The sequence below is a fragment of the Mixophyes fleayi genome, chromosome 12, assembly GCF_038048845.1.
Source record: "Mixophyes fleayi isolate aMixFle1 chromosome 12, aMixFle1.hap1, whole genome shotgun sequence".
NCBI classification, from domain to species: Eukaryota; Metazoa; Chordata; class Amphibia; order Anura; family Limnodynastidae; genus Mixophyes; species Mixophyes fleayi.
Window position 1 is genome coordinate 3,445,023 of NC_134413.1, and position 23,146 is coordinate 3,468,168.

The following is a 23,146-nucleotide window of genomic DNA, read 5'->3' on the forward strand; positions in this document are numbered from 1 at the left end:
CAATAGGGCTTTTCGCCCTATGACAAATAATCCCACTAGAGACACCACTGGAATTTTGACACTGTGATAAATAATCCCACTAGCGACACCGCTGTGGGAGGACGTTATTGTGTTCTATGCCTCAGCGACTGATTTATAGTGAATTTATAGGCAACAATCACATTAATATTGGTTCAGTCCTCAAAAGGGTTTCATTGTCTGCACCACAAATATAATGTATAATCAGTAATGAATTAGGCAATTGATAGATACAGTTTTAATCATGAATCTCTTCACAAACACATACACAACACTCCAATATATATTCGGCAATGTGTATAGTGCAGCAAACTAAGATCCCTTAACTGATGCATACACAACTCTTGTACATTTTGGCTTTTTAAGGATGCTCAAGTAGAACAAACAAAAATAACGAGCTAAGTCCTGGACAGTAAATTAGGCCAAGTTATGCTCCAGCACCCTTTCCAGCTGACTCTGCTTGTCTGGTGCAAGTTACAAGAGGACAGTGAAACGCTGCAAATTCAAATTCGCTTTTCTGCAAGATGCCTAGTTATTATTATTATTATTTTATTTATAAGGCGCCACAAAGGGTCCGCAGCGCCGTATATGACATATACAGAAAGCTGTGATCCATAACACGTAACATGATACATAAAGAACAAAATGCAAAGACCAGACATACTGAATGAATAAATATATAGGTAACACGTTGATGTAGATCACATTATATGAGGGACAGTGAGTGATGGTAGTAATCAGCGGGAAGTAGGACTAAGCTTAAGAAAACAGGGCTAGGGAAGCAGCCAAGAGGTACAGGGGTGGTGGATATTAGAAGGAGAACACAAGGAAAGAGGGTTCTGGTCCCAAGAGCTTGCATTCTAAAGGGAAGGGGGAGACACAAATAGGGTGCCGACTGGGGGAGTGGGGTATGACTCCTTAACACAAATGATGAAAAATTATTACATGAATCCATCGCTTCTTTGGTAAAATAAAATTCTTCCTTATATTACATTGCAGTCTTTTTCCCTCCAACGGTGTTTCCCTATTCTACAAATTCTCTTATTGTAAAGAATACGGCCATCCTGACCTATTAATATCTTTACGTTTCTATCACTCCCTTCTGTCCTGTAAGCAGTACAATATTTAGCATGTGGTCTCTCCTGATAGTTTTTGTTATATAGCGCATGCATCTTTTTAGAAGCCCTTCGCTGAATAATTTCTAATATTTTTGTCTTTTTGATGATATGGCCTCCAGAATTGTACACAGTATTCCAGGTGCCGAAACAGCATTTTGTCACGTCCCTCAATGCTCCCTTACCTACTTAAAAGGATCTATAAGTCATACTTCCATGACAATGTCGGGAGATTGGGACGGAGATGTCTGCAGGAAGCAGTGTATTTGGCAGTAACAATGGTTGAAGAATTGGTGAGGCGTTACAATTTCAACTAATTGTTACACTTTATGCACATTTTTAGGTTATGCCAGTGGATCCCAAACTTTTTCAGTTCAAGGCACCCTTAGGGTCACCATAGTTTTTTTGAAGGCACCCCTAAGCCAAAATAATTACCAATTTGTCCTCCACCATGCTTACCACTGGCCCTGGCACCCCTGTGAGATCGTCAAGGCACCCCCGGGAGCCTAGGAACACAGTTTGGGAACCACTGGGTTATGCACTAATTAGAGAAAACACAAGACTTTTAAATACACAAATGAGCTATTTTTAAAAGCCCATCAAACATTTTCTTAAAACATTCTGAGGGACTTGAATAATCATTTCCAATTTTTTTTTGCTTTTAAAGATTACCACCTTGTGGTCATTGTTACAAAATAAAAAAGGCTCACCTTAATACATTTTATTAATGTGTAATTCTTGTGTGTGCAGATATAAAGCGTCCTTACAACCAGTCAGCTGTCACCTAGTGAAATCTCCTGCTCCAATCCCCACCGTTGGACCTCTATAGACCCTCTGAGCTATGGCAAAGGGATAATCTGACAATACATTGATATTAAGGGAGAAAAGCAACGGAGATAACAACTGCAGCTCTAATTTACACAATGTATAATGATTTTGATCATAGTAGGGGTCCTTTACGGCACACAGGTGCAGAGAAGCGCAACAGACAAAATTTACCATTCAATATATTAGGCACAAACATTTGTCCGTAAAGATGGCAGTTATAGTGGACAGAAAGAAAGGGTCAGGGCTGAGGGGCGAGTAGGGAAGACAAAAATTAACCCAATGCTGCTTATAATAAATTAGCTAAAGGGGAGATAAGTGGAAACCTTGGAGGGGTTTAGGTAATGTTCTAAGAATGTCAGGTTAACGCTATACTGCACTATGCGCATTACCCTAAAATCTGAGAATTGCAGTCTTTAATCTCTCATTGTCTTTCCGCTAAGGTTTCACTATTGTGTTATTTACAAATATGGCTTAACAGAGGCAGCGCGTTCTAAGAGACTGTTTCAAACACTTAACAAAAGAATCATTAAAAAACAAAACAGAATTAGCGCCAAAAGCAGCCAAGTATGGTCTATCGTCAATAAAAAGATACATCCAGCAGCATTGCAGACCAGTTCAGTCCTAGTGAGGACTAGACAATACTCTGGGATGTCTGTTTATCAGTTTGGGCTGACCCGGAGAGCTCATTAGTATGACCGCCGCTGCATCGGCAACATAAATAAAATCATGTCCTGCAGTTTGGAAATTAATAGAGAAAACAGTTCTTTATGACCTCTCAGGGACTCGCAGCTTCAGTGTGAATTTAAATATTTATCTTTCTGTAAATAATTTATCAGTTAAATAATTCAGAGTACACGGGGCAGTGAAATGTTATTCAAGTGGATCCGTCTGTGGAGTAAACCTGCTGTTTATCTCATTCCATCCTGTGGATAAGGCGGACGCCCTGAGCACAGCGCACACTTACAAAACACATTACACATACTTGCCAACTCTCCCTGAATGTCAGGGAGACTCTCTGAAATAGGAGTGATCTCCCGCACTCCCTGAAGAGTCTGACATTCTCCCTGATGCTGAGCCAGTACAAGACGTGGTTGGCTTCACCATCTGTGGTATGATGACACAGTTCAGAAATTGTGTCCTATGTCCATGTATTGATGCCTATGGAGGTGGCCATTTTCATGGAGACCAAGATTTAATCAAAGACTGACAGGTAAGACAACATGACTTCAGTAATGGAGACAGAAATGTAAAAGACACTTCAGTCTCTAGAGATTCATTAGCTGCTTTTCTTTAACGCATAGTTGTCTAGTCTCCCAGAATGTCCAGGAGACTCCCGCATTTCTGGGAAAGCAGGGCAACCTCCCGGTTCTCATCCCGCAATTGATAGTGACAGGGGTGGGGCTTAATGAAGCAAATATTGTGGCATATTAGCCCTGCCCCCTGCTGCAATTGGCCAAAATTGTGACAATTATTTAGGGGGTGGGGCCAAATGATGTGATTCATCAAGCCCCGCCCACCTCCCGCGGGATCTACCTAAAGCCAACGAGAGAAAAGTTGATAAGTATTACATTACAGTTTGATTGTTTTCCTGTAACTTTAGAAACCGTTTTGAAATTGTACCATCCGCCAAATCGGCCACCTGCAAAATCCGGATTTATTTAGGTGAACTCGGTGGAAGACCAGGTGCGGATTCTCTTTTCCTGATGAAGATTACATGCGCTCGCACCGTAGCAGCCATTGCTTCTAAAGTTACACATTTTAAACTATGTGCATCAAGGTGAACTTTTTAGAGACTGCAAACTACAGAAAGCTGGCAGCGCTAGAAGCCACTTTAGAAATAATTTTAACCATTGTATTTGATCACTGTTGAAATTCTGTTGCCGCACGCTTAAAAAATAGGCAGGAAATTAGACTAAGAAACAAAAACACAAAAAACCCCAATGGATTTAGATAAGAGTTAGATATTTCTGGCAGGTGTGACAGGTGATAGGTAACATTGTTTTTCAAAAGTGATTTATAAACGATGGGCAAACTGATTGGAGTGACAGAGTGTTCATCAGGGCTGACAGCTATAAATCACCTCCTGTCTCTCTGCAAACAACTGTTTATTCTAAATAGAGGAAGGAAACGAACACTCATTCTCCTTCCCCCAACCTGCTTTATATCCTGGGCCACAATCATCTTTTACCTAAATAATGACAGGAATAACTGTAGGCTGGGATTAACTATTATATACGTTGTGCAAGAAAAGCTGAATGATACTAAGGGTGTATATACCATATCATATGGACTGTTGTTGTTTATTTATGTAGCACAATCATATCATAAAGTGCTTTAAAAATAACATTTTAATCACTCACATCTGTCCCTGCCCACAGGAGCTTACAGCTTAAATTCTCCACTATGGTCAATTTCAACTACAGCCAATTAACCTACAAGTATATTTTTAGACTGCGGGTAGAGACCGTTGCAAACACGAGGAGAACATACAAACGCCCTGGTTGGAATCAAACACATGACCCCAGCGTTGTGAAGCAGCAATGCTAACAACTGTGCCACCCACAGAAATGGACTTTTGAAGATGATTTTGAACAAAGACAAAAAAAAAAATGCGGAGGGAGCGAACTTTGGTTTTATCAGGCAAAACTAACTACTTGCCTGTCTGTTGCATATGTCAGTTAACTTTTGACACTTTGCATGACATTATTCAGACTAAAGTAAAATTTTCCTCAAAGTTCCGGCCTACTTTCATATTTGGACTACTCCCTTAATCTATTACAAATTTCCTTTTTTTCACCTAAAACATTGCTTGGCCATTTTGTGCAATTACAAGCGCTCTGCAGATACTGGTACCCCAGGACACATTCCTATCACTCTCCACATATTGATGTTCATTAGCAGATCTACTTCCACTAAAAGCATTAAGGAAGCTACTCTGCACCTATGTGTGACTCCACATCCATCCAAGTACTGTAAGCTTCTCTCATTAGAGGGACCAAACAGCGCTGGGTGGCCTCTTATCCTACTAACCTAAGAGGTAAAGGCTTTTATGCTCCACATCCATTTATTTTCTGGTTTATAAATAATCCCTCCATGTGTTGATTGCCTCTTGACCTTGCAGCTAAAATCAAGTGTAGATCTGCCTGTACGCACTGGGTTTTAAGGGCAGAGGAGGCAGCATCACTAGGTCCTCTGTACGGGGCCAATGTGCTTAACCCTCTGGCTGCAATGGGTGAGTGAGACTCACTCTCTAAACTCAGTCCAAAACTGTGAAGGGCGAGTCCAACACACTCTGCAATTAATGGGGTGTAGCGTAGCAGAGGGAGCATGCTCACATTGTGATGTCACAACAACATCAGCGATAAGAGCTTCAATCACCCTATCCTTACCTCCAAAAAACTTGGGGGCACCCCCATTTGAAAGGAGGAAGCCCCCACTTTCCAATGAGGATGCTCCTGTTTAATTATTGCCTACTGATTATTGCACAGCAGACAAAGAATATTGCAGTAGATAGGAGAAGGGGTAAGCTCCGATCCCTCTCCCCCACGTTGCCGGAACTACCAGCAGAGCTCTCTGTAGCGCTGTGACTCTTCATTGTGCCAGCCCTGTTGGGGCAGTATGAGGAGATGGTACCGGATGGCAGAATCCCTCCGTTGTTGAGCGAGGGGATCATCACGATTTTGTATAAGTAGAAGAAGGAAGAGATGTGATGTGTGAAAAACTGGTGTTCCACCTCTTTCCTGAACAAGATCCTCACCAAGGTACTCTCATCGCACAGTTCCTTCACCCAGATCAAACCAGTGGCATTTCAGGGCTCAGCCTTGCCCTAGTCCATTACCGTGAGCATACAGCCCTGGTCAGCCTTGATCAGGAGAAGACTGTTTGTGTCTCTTATAATGGCAGAGCTCTGCAGAGGGCTGGGAGAACTGTTCTGTTCATATGTTGATCTCTTGTATCTTGCTATTCACAGATTAGAACGGACACCTTTACTCTGCAGTGTCCGGCAGGGCTACTCTCTTCTACTTCTTCCTTTTGTTTGTTATATAGATCTCTTTGCTGTGTGCATCAGACTTCTCCTGTAAGTGTCCATCAGCGCAGGCCTTGATGGATTCCATGGGACATAAACTCAAACTATGGCCCCATTTAGGGTTGAACGTGAAGATGCCACATTAGCGTATGAGCAAAACTCGCATTTCTGCATTTTGAGTTCTTAAGATATGTGCAACATTAAATCGAGTGTATAGACAAGGCCAGAGCAAAGATGCAAAATCATCAACATGAACTTTAAAACTACGTTACGTAGGTGCAAAATGTTTATTAACTAGCTAAGGTATTTTAAATTCCATGTAACTCAAAATGTAAGATGCAGCTCAAATGTTCATGTTTAACTTGATGTACTGCACTTGTCTGTGTTATCCAAGCGGGAGGGACCACAAGTACAGGACATGTGGAATTCTAAATACGGACGCAAGTTGTGTCATGCATCAATTTTGGGCCCAGGAACAGCCCTTTGTACCATTGGGTACACTACAGACTATTCCCTGACACACACGCCTACAGAGCCTGGCACCTTATGACCCATGTTTATGGCTCGCCAAGAATCACTATTCCACCGCAGATGTCTTAAGGACAATGAGAACGAACCGTCCTCCTCCCCCTTTATGTGTTTGCATTCAATAAAGCTTTGTATCAGTAGTGCATGACGTATAGCGCAAGTTGTTACATCATATGCTGTATGTCGTTTATTGTGCTACAAGTTCTGCATGATTTATATACTGTGATGTATCGTGTTTCAGCCTAACAAAACATTTGACTGTCGTATGTATTATATATTTTTTTATAAATTAAATATATATTTTATGTGACAAAGTACATTTCAAACAAAATAGATTTTTAATAAAAATAAATAACTGTGATAGAAGAAGGTCCTGTACGTATATACCTTAATGTGCTTCACACCACAGCTGACCAGCTTATTGGGTTGATAGAGATCCCACGAGATGTCAAATATCTGAAATAAAATAATAAAATACAACAATACCCTCAAACACGGATAATATTAGATGTCGATCGCGAAGGTAAATCAGACAATAACTGGATCACTCTGCCCTCTCACTAAATACTGTCTCTTCTCAGCCCCTCTCAGTTTTGGAAATGACACAATACCATGTTACACTTAAGATTCAGCGTGAGGGGTAAGGACGGCAGTGGGTGAAAAGAATATTCTACTAACTGCGTCCACAGATCTGCAAAGCTCAGAGCCCACTCACCCACCCTGCCCCGTGACTACAGGATGAGACGGAGGAGATTCCCACACGCACTGACTCAGGGAACCAGCTGTATATAGGCTGGCACCGGGATCGAGCTTCTGATGAGTTTGACAAGTTTTTTCAAGACAGCTGGGCTCGGCTACATCGAAAGAACCTGAGGGAGCAAAAACTGTCGCTTCCTGGTCTATTTTCATGAATATAGCTCCTGTAACCCTTTGCGGGCTGACATATAGAGAGCGGAAGCACACGCGAGTGCTCAGTGCCATCGCTGAACGGCTGTATCTGGTCAAAGTTGGCCACTTATGTAAGTGAAAAACTTGTATTTGTGGGTAGATTTATCAAACATTCTCATAAAGGAAAAGTGGATGTGTTGCTCATAGCAACCAATTGGATTCTAGCTACCTAGCATTTACCATTCTAGAAAATGATAGCTAAAATCCGATTGGTTGTTAGGGGCAAAACCTCCACCTTTTGCTTATTGAGAAGGTTTGATAAATCTACCCCTGGGGAATAATCCAATCCTTTTTATCATTGGCATCTACAGTCACAAATAACAATAGTGGAAGCTTTAATGGTCTAAAAGGGGGTTTATCGCCATCACCGTACTTGGCGGGTTTATAGAGAATGAATGCGTTTACCCTGTCGGTGTGACCCGGAGCCATAGAGAGCATCCTTCCTTTCCTCCAATCCCACACACAGATCGTGTTCTTAGAATCCAGACCGACAGACACCAGGCACTGATATCCGGGAGCCACAGGAGAGGGGAACATTGGTGAGAAGAGACGATTAGAATACTGGGCATTGCTACAATGTTACAGGTGACACACAGTGCACAAGAGATTAAACAGTAATCTGTCCCTAATGGAAATCATCATTAATACACATTCCTTTTTCCCTTCATTATCCAGAGGGTGGTCACTCCTTCATGACCAGAACAATTAAACGTTTTGGTGACCTGCCGGTGTCACTAATAACGTTTATTCCTTAGTCTACACAAGTAAATTTATTTAGCTTTTTTGGTTTGTTTTTTATTTTGCTTCTTTAAGACAGAAAATACTTTTTTTTTCTAGCTTATTTGCTTATGTATATATTTATATATATTTTTATTCTGCCGCTTTGGTTGTCTTTGAGACCTTTCCTTAAGAAAGTAAATTCTACACCGGAGAATGACAACCATTTTTTAATTTTAAGGGTAAATAATGACAGAAATAGGGGTGGGGGAATAAGATAAAACACTTTTCATGACTTTTTCCCCGATAGTTACCTGATTAGAGCAGCTACAACTATTTACACTGACATTTAATTGTGCAGTTCTCTTCTATCAGACTACCAAACCTTCTCTAACATCTTGCCATAACTGCTGTCCATGAAGAGGATTAAAAGTGATTTACAGAGACACGAAACCAGGAGCAAAACATTAAGCAAAGTCCTTTTTTTCTGATAAAAGGAGTTTATTTGTTCAGAATATTTTGAAAAACTACATTTTAATGGCATTTCTATCACTGAATCAAACAGAACATAGATGGACCTAGATTTATTATAGATTTCAAGGGAGAATTGATCAAACCTCTCAATTATCAGACAGCTATTGTGCTGAATTACTGATAACCACAGGAAGTCAGATAACACCATAAATTGTAGAATAATAGACAGAACAACCTACCTGCCCATCCATGTCAAACGCCAAACAGGCAATCCCATGGGTGTGAACGTCTTTCAGTATGGAGACAGTCTGGACAGAGTATGAATCCCATACGCATATATACGGATCTTTCCCAACTTGTCCGGTGGCCACCAGCAGCCTCTCAGGATGTAACGCCAAACTAGAGGACAAAAGAAAACGTGTAGTAAAGTGTTTGCCGGAAGAGAAATAGGGAAGGCGTGGGATGCCGGGAGGAGAAACAGGGAAGGCGCGGGATGCCGGGAGGAGAAACAGGGAAGGCGTGGGATGCCGGGAGAGAAACAGGGAAGGCGTGGGATGCCGGGAGAGAGATAGGGAAAGCGTGGGATGCCGGGGAGAAATAGGGAAGGCGTGGGATGCGGGAGGAGAAACAGGGAAGGCGTGGGTGGGATGCGGGAGGAGAAACAGGGAAGGCGTGTGAGGGATGCGGGAGGAGAAATAGGGAAGGCGTGGGATGCGGGAGGAGAAATAGGGAAGGCGTGGGATGCCGGGAGAGAAACAGGGAAGGCGTGGGATGCCTGGGGAGAGAAACAGAGAAGGCGTCGGATGCCGGGGGAGAAATAGGTAAGGCGTGGGATGCCGGGGAGAGAAACAGGGAAGGCGTGGGATGCCGGGGAGAGAAACAGGGAAGGCGTGGGATGCCGGGGAGAGAAACAGGGAAGGCGTGGGATTCCGGGGAGAGAAACAGGGAAGGTGTGGGATGCCAGGGAGAGAAACAGGGAAGGCGTGGGATGCCGGTGAGAGAAACAGGGAAGGCGTGGGATGCCGGGGAGAGAAACAGGGAAGGCGTGGGATTCCGGGGGAGCACCGTTCCACCCCAAGTTAAGGAACGGTGCACCCAACAGTCACTCCAGCCCCCCTCAACTGTACACCCCCTGAACCCTCTGGCAATAAGAATTTCCTATCCCAGCATGCTGGCGGCTTTGAAACTTTAGCTCTGATTATGAAGGGCACAGACAGGGCCAGCCATAACAATTATAGGCTCTATTACAATGTTTGACCCCAGGCCCTCCTCTCCTTGGGACAGGAGGTTAAAAACATTACACAGTATATCAACATTGTATTAATATATTTAACTTTAGAACAATGATTGTATTATGTTTTTGGGTGGGTAAGGCGAACAACTATGTAGCCCCCATTAACAAAAGTTTTTAAATAATGTAAGTGTTTGCAATAATATCCAAGGGCCCCCTGAGTTCACGGGCCCCCTCACAGCAAGTACACAGCAAGAGACATCGGAAAACCAGTAGCTGATCTGTAAGATCAATGACTACAGATGGAAAGACGGCGATGCAAACCCAGAGAGAGACAAAATGCTAATATGTACCAGTTTTATTGTTTTTTTAACTTGCATATTAGTAAAATAAGAGAAAGAAGGGGAAATACATCACTTTGATAACTAAAATAAATAAAATCAAATAAATAAACAATGTAACACAACAAAGACAAGTGTACATTTAACTCAGACAATTATGGCCACTGATTGGACAACTGATGCCTAATAGCAGAACAACACGAATATATAACTTTTTGGAATTGCTGTTCTTCTAATGCTCAGATTCCAGCCTGTGCACCATGATTGAAAAATTCAATTTATGAAGGAAATAAAAGATGCAGCAATTTAACTCCATTAACATGACAAGGTTGTTCTACAGGAAGAGGTTTGACATATTGTAGAAAGTCTGCTCTGCTTCACGATAATGAGCTTGTATATTAAACTGCTCTAAAGCTAAGCTCTGGACCTCAGTTCACAGAGACTCACTGGTTTATCAGTATTCCTGAAGATTTTCCCTGAACTTACGGCTTTGCATGAGGAAGCCATCACCAGAGACCCCGGGCAAACGCTGCCTTCATGTGTCCAGTGCTTTGATAAATAGCGAGAAGTCCTAAATCCAGCAGAAAGACTAGTTTTCAGAAGAGAAAGAGCTTTTCTTCATCATCATTTATTTATATAGCACCACTAATTCCGCAGCGCTGTACAGAGAACTCACTCACATCAGTCCCTGCCCCATTGGAGCTTACAGTCTAAATTTCCTAACATACACACACACAGACACAGAGAGAGAGAGAGAGAGAGAGAGAGAGAGACTAGGGTCAATTTTGATAGCAGCCAATTAACCTACCAGTATGTTTTTGGAGTGTGGGAGGAAACCGGAGCACCCGGAGGAAACCCACGCAAACACAGGGAGAACATACAAATTCCACACAGACAAGGCCACGGTTGGGAATTGAACTCATGACCCCAGTGCTGTGAGGCAGAAGTGCTAACCATTGAGCCACTTTGCTGCCTTAAGAGCTTTTCTTCCTTTCTTAAATAGACCTCTAAATGTGGGGAGCTCACATAGTAATTCCAGTGGTATAAAATAGGAAGAAACATTCATTTCACATGTCTGAAACATGGATTACAGAACCCTAGCAAACACCTAAAAGCATACAACATGAGAACATATTGTGTTCATAGTGTCCCTTTAAATCTATGTATTCAGAGCCAGGATTAGTATTCCTGTATGTGATGTTTGTCAGCATTTAAACGTCCGAGCTGAGGCTGCTGTATCTGCGTCAGTGAATGAACACTTCCCCCATACATTACAGACTCATAAAGAGAAAACACTATGACATATGTCTCATCGTTTGCTGAAAGAACTACAGACATTAACAATGAATGTTAGGTAAACAGATTGCAATTTATAACGCAGATTTACCTCTCTCTGGAGACTCATAAGTTTCTTACAGGAATAATACAACAGATGCCTGAGAATGAGTGTAAACAACAGACAGGAGAATAGTGCAGCCTGGATGGAGGAAAAACTCAACATACACAAAGAAACAGTGTAGAGAGGAGAGACCAGCATTCAGTAATATCAGGGACACACAGAGGAGAGTACACGTCCAGCATTCAGCAATATGAGGGAGACACGGAGGAGAGTACACGTCCAGCATTCAGTAATATCAGGGAGACACGGAGGAGAGTACACGTCCAGCATTCAGTAATATCAGGGAGACACGGAGGAGAGTCCACATCCAGCATTCAGCAATATGAGGGAGACACTGAGGAGAGTACACGTCCAGCATTCAGTAATATGAGGGAGACACAGAGGAGAGTACACGTCCAGCATTCAGTAATATGAGAGAGACACGGAGGAGAGTCCACGTCCAGCATTCAGTAATATCAGGGAGACACGGAGGAGAGTACACGTCCAGCATTCAGTAATATGAGGGAGACACGGAGGAGAGTACATGTCCAGCATTCAGTAATATGAGAGAGACACGGAGGAGAGTACACGTCCGGCATTCAGTAATATGAGGGAGACACGGAGGAGAGTACACGTCCAGCATTCAGTAATATGAGAGAGACACGGAGGAGAGTACACGTCCAGCATTCAGTAATATGAGGGAGACACGGAGGAGAGTACACGTCCAGCATTCAGTAATATTAGAGAGAGACACGGAGGAGAGTACACGTCCAGCATTCAGCAATCTGAGGGAGACACGGAGGAGAGTCCACGTCCAGCATTCAGTAATATGAGAGAGACACGGAGGAGAGTCCACGTCCAGCATTCAGTAATATGAGAGAGACACGGAGGAGAGTCCACGTCCAGCATTCAGTAATATGAGGGAGACACGGAGGAGAGTACACGTCCAGCATTCAGTAATATGAGGGAGACACGGGGGAGAGTACACGTCCGGCATTCAGTAATATCAGGGAGACACGGATGAGAGTACACGTCCAGCATTCAGCAATATCAGGGAGACACGGAGGAGAGTACACGTCCGGCATTCAGTAATATCAGGGAGACACGGAGGAGAGTACATGTCCAGCATTCAGTAATATGAGGAAGACACGGAGGAGAGTACACGTCCAGCATTCAGTAATATCAGGGAGACACGGAGGAGAGTACACATCCAGCATTCAGCAATATGAGGGAGACACGGAGGAGAGTACACGTCCAGCATTCAGCAATATCAGGGAGACACGGAGGAGAGTACATGTCCAGCATTCAGTAATATGAGGAAGACACGGAGGAGAGTACACGTCCAGCATTCAGCAATATCAGGGAGACACGGAGGAGAGTACACGTCCAGCATTCAGTAATATCAGGGAGACACGGAGGAGAGTACACGTCCAGCATTCAGCAATATCAGGGAGACACGGAGGAGAGTACATGTCCAGCATTCAGTAATATCAGGGAGACACGGAGGAGAGAACACATCCAGCATTCAGTAATATGAGGAAGACACGGAGGAGAGTACACGTCCAGCATTCAGCAATATCAGGGAGACACGGAGGAGAGTACATGTCCAGCATTCAGTAATATCAGGGACACACGGAGGAGAGTACACATCCAGCATTCAGCAATATGAGGGAGACACGGGGGAGAGTCCACGTCCAGCATTCAGCAATATGAGAGAGACACGGAGGAGAGTACACGTCCGGCATTCAGTAATATCAGGGAGACACGGAGGAGAGTACACGTCCAGCATTCAGTAATATCAGGGAGACACAGAGAAGAGTACACGTCCAGCATTCAGTAATATCAGGGAGACACAGAGGAGAGTCCACGTCCAGCATTCAGCAATATGAGAGAGACACGGAGGAGAGTACACGTCCGGCATTCAGTAATATCAGGGAGACACGGAGGAGAGTCCACGTCCAGCATTCAGTAATATCAGGGAGACACGGAAGAGAGTCCACGTCCAGCATTCAGCAATATGAGGGAGACACAGAGGAGAGTCCACGTCCAGCATTCAGTAATATGAGGGAGACACAGAGGAGAGTACACGTCCAGCATTCAGCAATATGAGGGAGACACAGAGGAGAGTCCACGTCCAGCATTCAGTAATATGAGGGAGACACAGAGGAGAGTCCACGTCCAGCATTCAGTAATATGAGGGAGACATGGAGGAGAGTACACGTCCAGCATTCAGTAATATCAGGGAGACACAGAGGAGAGTCCACGTCCAGCATTCAGTAATATGAGGGAGACACAGAGGAGAGTACACGTCCAGCATTCAGTAATATGAGGAAGACACAGAGGAGAGAACACGTCCTGCATTCAGTAATATGAGGGAGACACAGAGGAGAGTACACGTCCAGCATTCAGAAATATCAGGGAGACACGGAGGAGAGAACACGTCCGGCATTCAGTAATATGAGGAAGACACGGAGGAGAGTACACGTCCAGCATTCAGAAATATCAGGGAGACACGGAGGAGAGAACACGTCCTGCATTCAGTAATATGAGGGAGACACGGAGGAGAGTACACGTCCAGCATTCAGAAATATCAGGGAGACACGGAGGAGAGAACACGTCCGGCATTCAGTAATATGAGGAAGACACGGAGGAGAGTACACGTCCAGCATTCAGAAATATCAGGGAGACACGGAAGAGAGTACACGTCCAGCATTCAGAAATATCAGGGAGACACGGAGGAGAGTACATGTCCAGTATTTAGGAATGTCAGACAAATATGGAGGAGAGGAGGGTAAATGCACATCATTCAGCAATATCAGAGACACTTGGACAGAGTAAATGTCCAGTATTTAGGAATATCAGACCTGGAGGAGAAGCAAGTACACGTCCAGCATTCTCTACTTTGCTCTTTAATCCAGTAAACTATATTATTTTTTCCACTTTGATTCAAAGTCAAAATCCTATGTCTAGCCAGGATCCCCTGGCTTAGCCAAACACAAGGTATCCAGTATCCCACACCTATGCAGCGTGTATATTATAAGCAATATATTGCTTAAAAAATTCACATGGGGAAAAGAGTTATACCGCTTTCATACTGCCGCCCCGGCAATATCCCGGGTTTTTCAAGCCGGGTTTTTGCCGGGGCTCAGAGCGTCCCAGCTCAGAAACACCATTCATACTGCACCTCGGACCCGGGAATTTCCCGGGTTGACCCCATTCATACTGCACAAGTCTGTGCCCTGGCAATTTGTGGGAGTCATCCCCAGAGCAGTTTTCATTGGCTGAAAAATGGTGATGTCATTGAAAGGTGACTGTTTTTTTTTTCTTCCACGGGCTCCCACCGATGACATCATCCTCCAGAGACAGGCAGACAGCCAATCAGCTTGTTTTCTGTGCAACCCGGGTTGAAAAACCCAGGTTGCACCATTCATAGTGCAGGCAACCCGGGTCCGACCTGGGAATTACCCCTCGATAATTCCTGGGTTGAAGACCCGGGATTTTTGACTTGTACCATTCAGACTGCACCAAGACCCGGGTCGTTTGAGCTCGCCCCGGCAAAAACCCGGGATTTTGGTGCAGTATGAATGGGGTATTAGAAGACAGGAAGTTTGGTGCGCATGGGGGAAAACTGTTCAAACGTTTTTTCATTTATCCTCAGAGTCCGCTCTGATAAGTCCGTAAAACATGGACATTGTTCTGAATGCTACAAAGGAGAATGAGACAAGTAACCCCACGTGCAACAAGCTGAATGGGTCCCAATCAGTCCGCAGAGGACATATATTATTCTACACAGAGATCCTTATTCACCTCACAGAATTATTTTCAGCTCCTCCCCCGGTCTAGTTACAAATGTATCACTATGTGTCACCTGACAAAGCCCATTCAGAAGGTTCAGTGTTTTCTCACCACTGTAGGTATCATGTGTCTATTACAGAGTATGATGCAACTTTTTTTATATATATTTCTTAAGGGCAAAGATAATTAACCTTATGTTAATTATGTCTGAACTGCATCAAATCATTTACCCAAGCAACATGTTGCACATGCAGTTACCAATATAAATCATACAGATCTATACTATAGTGTGAGCTCGCCAGCAGGGTCCTCTTACCTGTCTGTGTTACCCAGTATTGTTTTATTACTGTGTTTGTTCCCAATTGTAAAACGCTACAGAATATGCTGTTGCTATATAAATAAGTGATGATGATACAGGTCTATTTGATGCCACCATATTCCCATATCAGTGTAACAAGGAACTGACATGTTTACTCTGTGCTGCTGGGAACCCTGCTCCTTCCACTATAGAACTCTCAGTCTGGCTTCCTGCTGCCTCCATTCCCCTCCTCACATCATGTCACTGCCCCTGTCACATGCAGCCCTGTCCTCACTAACACATCACTCATCTCCTGATATACTCTGTGCTGCTGGAGGACCCTGCTCCTTCCACTATATAATTCTCAGTCTGTGGCTTCCTGCTGCCTCCATTCACCTCCTCACATCATGTCACTGCCCCTGTCACATGCAGCCCTGTCCTCACTAACACATCACTCATCTCCTGATATACTCTGTGCTGCTGGGGACCCTGCTTCTTCCACTATATAACTCTCAGTCTGTGGCTTCCTGCTGCCTCCATTCCCCTCCTCACATCATGTCACTGCCCCTGTTACATGCAGCCCTGTCCTCAGTAACACATCACTCATCTGGTGATATACTATGTGCTGCTGGGGACCCTGTGTCTTCCACTATATAACTCTCCGTCTGGCTTCCTGCTGCATCCATTCCCCTCCTCACATCATGTCACTGACCCTGTCCCTCACTGACATGACATGATTGGACATGTCACGGTGTACAATTGTTTCCCAAACCCATTCCTCAGGGAGTTATAACACTGCATGTTTAACAGATCTCCTGGCTGGAGCACAGGTGCAGTCATTAGTGAGTGATACAATGTAACAGATCCACAGGTGGTAGAATTATCTCACTAGTCATCTGGAAAACCTGCCCTGTTAGACCTCTCTGGATTAGAGAAACACTGTCCTTTGTGCTATCTCCTCCCAAACAGAGATTTGGAGGTGATCAAGAATGGTGCTTTGACCTTAATAATGAGGAAAACACTTATGTAAGTGGAACCTAAACCTAACACTTCTATCCATAGAGCTTATCTGTACAAATACTTCAAGAGGAAAACATAAGTCAATCTCCTCAGTTCCAAGTAAATTACCGATGTTGTGTATGTCACTGGCTCCTAGACATGGCTCTATCACATAAATAATTGCATTTGAATAAATACATTAATTTGCCCCAATTTAGTGTCATCCAGCAAAATATGATATTATAGGCCAATATAACGTGTAGAAAACATAATATTAGAAACCTGTATAAGGTCGAGCAGTATAAAGCAGTATTTATTTTAGTATGAGGCTAGTAGGATCACTTTACCCCATGGCTCTCCCTCGATGCAACTGATTGTGGGAGAATTGCCTGCTATCTTTGGAGTTTGGGAGGTTCCCCCCTCCTAATTGAGGAGTCTCCATAACATCCCACGAGATGATGCAAGTATGCATAAAACTAATCACTTTCTACACAATGCAAAGTTTATTGCATTTTACCACAACCTATGACATGAAAAATTTGCAATTTTAGTGCTACTTAATTTATAGCCTGTGTCCTCACGGACCATCCCAAATGATGGCTGCCCCCACTGTGTGTAGACGACAGGTAATACGTTAAAAGTATTTCTCTGGAAGGATTACAGCACTTCACCATGGATGATGATACTCGGTAAAATATTAAAAAGCTGGAGCGAAGTAAAAGAGAAACATTTTGCAGAGATTCACAATGTGACTGTTCATTTATTGCTGAGCACAAAATAAAAAAAATCAGTCAAAGAAAGAGGCCGCTAACTGAGGCTGCTGGCGAAGACCCTTCCCTGTGTGTCATCTCTCATCAGCGGATCTGCATGACAACATTGCTCCTGGTAAAATGTGCTCACACTGGCTGGTCCTCCGAATGTCTTAACTCAATCCGTGCCAGAGGCAGCCACCTCTAGCTCGGTCACCGCTAGGACAAGTAATATCCTTGTTTGTGCATTACAAATAAAACTGTTTCCTTTATCGGAACTGAGGCCAACATAGAAACTGTCTATAATAAGGATACCAGGTAAGCCATTAAAAAACGAACACAAATGTAACACACATGCTGCATGGCTGTACTGCATTTAGTGGAGTTAATATGGAGCATACATGCAAATGGTATTATGCAGCAAAATCTCCAGAATTTCACGGTGCAAAATTGCAAACAAAACATCAAAATGCAACATTGTTCTAAGATAGATCCATTTGTTTCAGTAAAATATACGTTTCAAGTTTTGTTCCAAAATACCAGTCAGGGTTAGCGTCATTAATGGCTTTAAACTGCAATACCCTCTAAAAATGAGGAGTGCCTCTTTAATATAAATAATCTTACCAGTAAGAAGAAAGTTGTGTTCAATTCTTATTTGAGCTATGATTCAAACTGCTAGTAGTGATTAACAAGTTGCGCAGTTATCGGATTACCATTGAAACCACAGTCACATGACACATGGGGACATATTCAATTGTCGGCGGAAACGCTGAGAATCTCGCGCTCCGCGCACTATTACTTCCAGTGACTGGATACGCTGAGAGTGCAGCCTATCCAGTCACTAGGAGCCAGTGACATCACTGAGAGTGCAGCCTATCCAGTCACTAGGATCCAGTGACATCACTGAGAGTGCAGCCTATCCAGTCACTCGGAGCCGGTGACATCACTGAGAATGCAGCCTATCCAGTCACTAGGAGCCAGTGACATCACTGAGAGTGCAGCCTATCCAGTCACTAGGAGCCAGTGACATCGCTGAGAGTGCAGCCTATCCAGTCACTCAGAGCCGGTGACATCACTGAGAATGCAGCCTATCCAGTCACTGGGAGCCAGTGACATCACTGAGAATGCAGCCTATCCAGTCACTAGGAACCAGTGACATCACTGAAAATGCAGCCTATCCAGTCACTGGGAGTCGGTGACATCACTGAGAATACAGTCTATCCAGTCACTAGGAACCAGTGACATCGCTGAGTGCAGCCTATCCAGTCACTAGGAACCAGTGACATCACTGAGAATGCAGCCTATCCAGTCACTGGGAGTCGGTGACATCATTGAGAATGCAGCCTATCCAGTCACTAAGAACCAGTGACATCACTGAAAATACAGTCTATCCAGTCACTGGGAGTCGGTGACATCACTGAGAATGCAGCCTACCAATTCACTAGGAACCAGTGACATCACCGAGAATGCAGCCTATCCAGTCACTAGGAGCCAGTGACATCACCAAGAATGCAGCCTATCCAGTCACTAGGAGACAGTGACATCACAGAGTGTGCAGCCTATCCAGTCACTAGTAACCAGTGACATCACTCAGAATGGCTGCCTTCACAGTGTTTGGGTGACAGATTGACTTTAAAATGTTCCTCCTATAGAACGGAAATCCTGAGTAGTAAAGACATAGTTGTGGGAGAACAGCCAATTCTCCCTCAAGGGGACTTACCTGCCTGCAAAGTGGGCAGGGACAAGACATAATACAAATTGTGTGTCATCAAGCCCCTCCCATACCAGTGAATAATGTGTGGGCGTGGTTAGCGTCTTCAGACACCTTGCCCTGCCCATTTGATGATGGGAATGGCATGAAGACACCCATCCCCCACCTCATCTTTTTATACCTACCTTCAGCATCTCCCACAGGGGAGCCTTGAAAAGTAGGTATGTACACACCAACCAACCATCCGGTTTAGGTGGGACAGTCCCATTTAGAGGACCAGCTGGGAGTGGGCCGATTATGATTGCCCTATCAATATTCTAAATATTTTAAGGTTAAGAGGAATGTAACTATGACTAAAGAGTTAATGGTGAGTACCCCTACCCAGTTCACCTCATAGTTTAATTGCAGACAAGAGATAAACGGCAATAATTAATCACAAGTCACTCTCCATTGGAGCAAATGATGAACTGTATAATTGACTTATTGATGGGCGCCGCTGGTTTGAATACACATAATAGAACCAAACATCCTTATCTGTAATGACATTTCTGAGGGGTTCCGCTGGGCACCCCCGCCTGTTAACCCCTGCAGGCGTTAACAGGCGGTGACTGCCCGCAGAGGCAGCAATGGCCTTGGCTGCTGTTGCTCAGGGATTACAGGAGACAGATCACCCCGGGTAGGAGAGTGAGGAGACGGTGTACCTGGCTGTCAGCTCTGCACAGCACTAATCTCCTCACACTGCCGAAGCTTTCTGTCTCCATGAAATAGAGGGCACGACTCCTCCTGTCAATACAATTCAGGGACAATTACTTGCACGTCGCCTGCACTTGGAGAGTCAAGTCCCTGCATAATCTGCTGGGAACAAAGTGGCTGAGACAATGGGAGATACTCGGTGTTGGAGACGCGCACACTGACATGTACAACGTCTCCCTTAGATTGTAATTTAAAAGAACAGCGGAAAAATAGGCGAAATGTAAACAGGTCGGGATTCGGCTTCCTCGCTCTCCTGTGGCATTGCCTGATCCTAATCAACGGGACCAAGCAGATGTGGATTGGGACTAGCGGAAGAAGAAATTGGAAGATCAATGTGATCTGACCGTATATGTGGTCATTGTTCCACAACACTAACCGGTCTCCATAGGACTCAGAGATGCGCTGAATAGCTAGATTGTCCGATATGACTGCACACGCGTGGCCGGATCTGCCCGTGTATACAGAGATTAAGGGGTCTATTTATCAAGCCTGAAACCATGTACTGTAAACATCTTTTTCCGTATGGTTTGGGCATTTGTAAGTATGTGGCAATATTAAATGGGGACTGCGGTTTGGGCAAATTCATCAAGTTCTGAAAAGCATAGCATAGCATAGCTTTTTGGAGCTTGATCTCAATGGTTAAGGACAGTGAAAAAGCTGTTAGCCAATCATCTTCATCATCATGTATTTATATAGCGCTACTAATTCTGCAGCGATGTACAGAGAACTCACTCACATCAGCCCCTGCCCCATTGAAGCTTACAGTCTAAATTCCCTAACATACACACACAGACCGAGAGAGAGAGACTAGAGTCAATTTAATAGCAGTCAATGAACCTACCAGTATGTTTTTGGAGTGTGGGAGGAAACCAGAGCACCTGGAGGAAACCCACGCAAACACGGGGAGAACATACAAACTCCACATAGATAAGGCCATTGTGGGGAATCGAACTCATGACCCCAGTGCTGTGAGGCAGAAGTGCTAACCACGGAGGCACCGTGCTGCCCAAGCCATTCAATCGTATGGGGAGAGCACCGCGTGAGAGGGGTCTTCCTGCTCTCCTCTGCATTGATTAACGGAATTGTCCCTTCCGCATGCGTGACCCTAGGCCATAGACCTGAAAGAAAGTAAGAGGTCTAATTATAAATAGGACCCTTAGTCCGGTAGAAAGTAGGATTGTTTTTCCTGATTTTTATCGAAATAAAACAGAACAAAAGCATTAAAAAAGTTATTTATTCTCAGAAAAAAAGTTCTCTTTGCAATCCATTAATGTTTTAAAATATAAAAAAAAAATTAAAATAATATTTATTTTTATTTGATTTTTTCCCCACATTAAGGGACCGAAAGACCAAATCCACATCTGCAAAGTCTGCTCTAATTAATTCTTACTGCTCCAGTGCCAATGTCTCTGATAGAGTTGAGTATCGTGCAGCTGATTCTGCAACATTTGTTTGTAACATTGCAGCAACAACGTATCGCACCAATGCAGTTTCTAATGAAAATTGACCCTGATATTCCATATATACAGGATACTGAGACTTACATCCAGCAAAAAGAACAACGGAAGTGGTACTGTGCAATTGTCCATACATGCAGAATACGATCAGATACCAGCAATTATATCCAACATACAGAACAAAAAGAGGTTCATAGTAGAGACAATGATGAGAACTGGCACTGTGTAAAGAGAATTACACCCAGTACACAGAACGACGGAAGCGATACTGTGCAGTCACCCACATAAGCTTAAAAACGGTGCTGAGAATTACATCCTATGCGTAGTTGTCCATATATGAGAGACTGAAAACTGATGTGAGAATCACAGCTGTAATACGTAACAAAAGAAGTCATACTGTGCTGTCAATAGGAAAAATATTTGGGCATAGAAATAGAAAACAATATCAGCGGGTGCCCATTATTATGTCAGTTCTCTAGCTCCTAGATCAGCTGGTGGAAGCTACTGAGGAATACAAACTAAAGGGTGTCTTATCAGTGAACAAATAGTTCTGGTTGCTGCATTTAATGAACTATTTTCCAGCCCCTGAGTGGCTTAAATATGGCGCACATCTCCAAAGCCCCGTCAGACAGGCTCTGAGCGAGAGAGAGAGAGAGATTAATACAGGCAGCCTATTTAAGTAATGTCCGTGCTGATTATATCGCAGAGGAAGACACAGCCCCAGGACAACAAGCTGAAGCCAGGAACGTGTTCTGCCACAGCAGAGAGTTAAAAGGTTCATAAGGAATTAGTGGGGGATCTGCTGCTGTGAGGACATCACTTAGGATCCTGCAGAGAAACTGGAGAGGTCTAACTCACTCTGTCACCAAATGCATCTGACGGTTACAAGAAAACGTTATATTATATAATTTATATCAGACCGATCCTCACCTAGCTGCCCCCATCATTGGTAGCAGAATCGTTGCTGCTGGACTCCAGCTGGTAGTTTAATTCATTTTATAGTTTACAGCGACTGGCACCCAATTTGTGCAATAAAAAGATAAAGACGTGGACACTTTAATAACGGGCAAAGAGGGCAGTTTCCTGGGCCCACCAGGACAGGGGGCCAACATTTAACTTCCTAGTAATGGAACTAGGTCATTGAGGGCACCAAGAGAAATTGGTAGTGTTGGAAGGAGTTGTGTAAGAACACCTCACTCTGACATATTATTAATTGTTCTTGGCTTCTCCAGAAGAGAGGACACTAGACTTCCTCAATGACGTATTAAATATGCCATTGTTTTGTTGGATGTGTGCTGCCAAAGTAGGGTGGCACCAAGCTGTAGAATAGATGAAAGAGTGGAAAAAAAAAAAAGTAATTTAAAGTTAACAGTATATTAACAATAGCGGAGGCCATGCAAGCGTACAAAGATTCATGGTCCAGATTTTGGCTAAGGTGTTCGGTTGAAAATGAAAGAGGACGTTTTTTAAAATATCTTTACAATTCTGCCTGCAAATCTACCTGGACAAGTCCCGCATCTCTTTTCAACATTGTTCTAATTTGCATATACTATAATGTTTTGTGCACTACAGGGGCTGCTAATAGAAGAGAGAGGGAGCAGATTAAGGGCCTCACTTAGAGTCGGACGCAAAGTCCGTTTTAGGCGCATCAACCACAAAACCACTACCACGCATGTGCAGCAAGCACCATATCCACCTGCATCTTGGGACGCAATTAACACTTGCGACAGCTTGCGGCTCACTACGAGGGAAAGGGCGGAACGCGGAATTGTAAAGGCG

At 43.8% G+C, this 23,146-nt stretch overlaps 1 protein-coding gene across 10 annotated transcripts in view; it reads right to left on the reverse strand.

Moving 5' to 3' along the window:
* Window positions 1-23,146, reverse strand: part of EML5 (EMAP like 5) — a 106,272-nt gene that overhangs the window by 59,249 nt on the left and 23,877 nt on the right. For all 10 annotated transcript variants that reach the window (XR_012680373.1, XR_012680374.1, XM_075193627.1 and 7 more), the window contains exons 2-4: window positions 8,895-9,054; window positions 7,870-7,968; window positions 6,904-6,972 (exon numbers count right to left, since the gene is read on the reverse strand). Coding sequence is in view for 8 of the 10 variants with exons in the window: in XM_075193627.1 (XP_075049728.1) it covers window positions 6,904-6,972; window positions 7,870-7,968; window positions 8,895-9,054 (328 nt within the window). In the remaining 2 variants the exon portion in view is untranslated. The remainder of the gene's footprint in view (window positions 1-6,903; window positions 6,973-7,869; window positions 7,969-8,894; window positions 9,055-23,146) is intronic.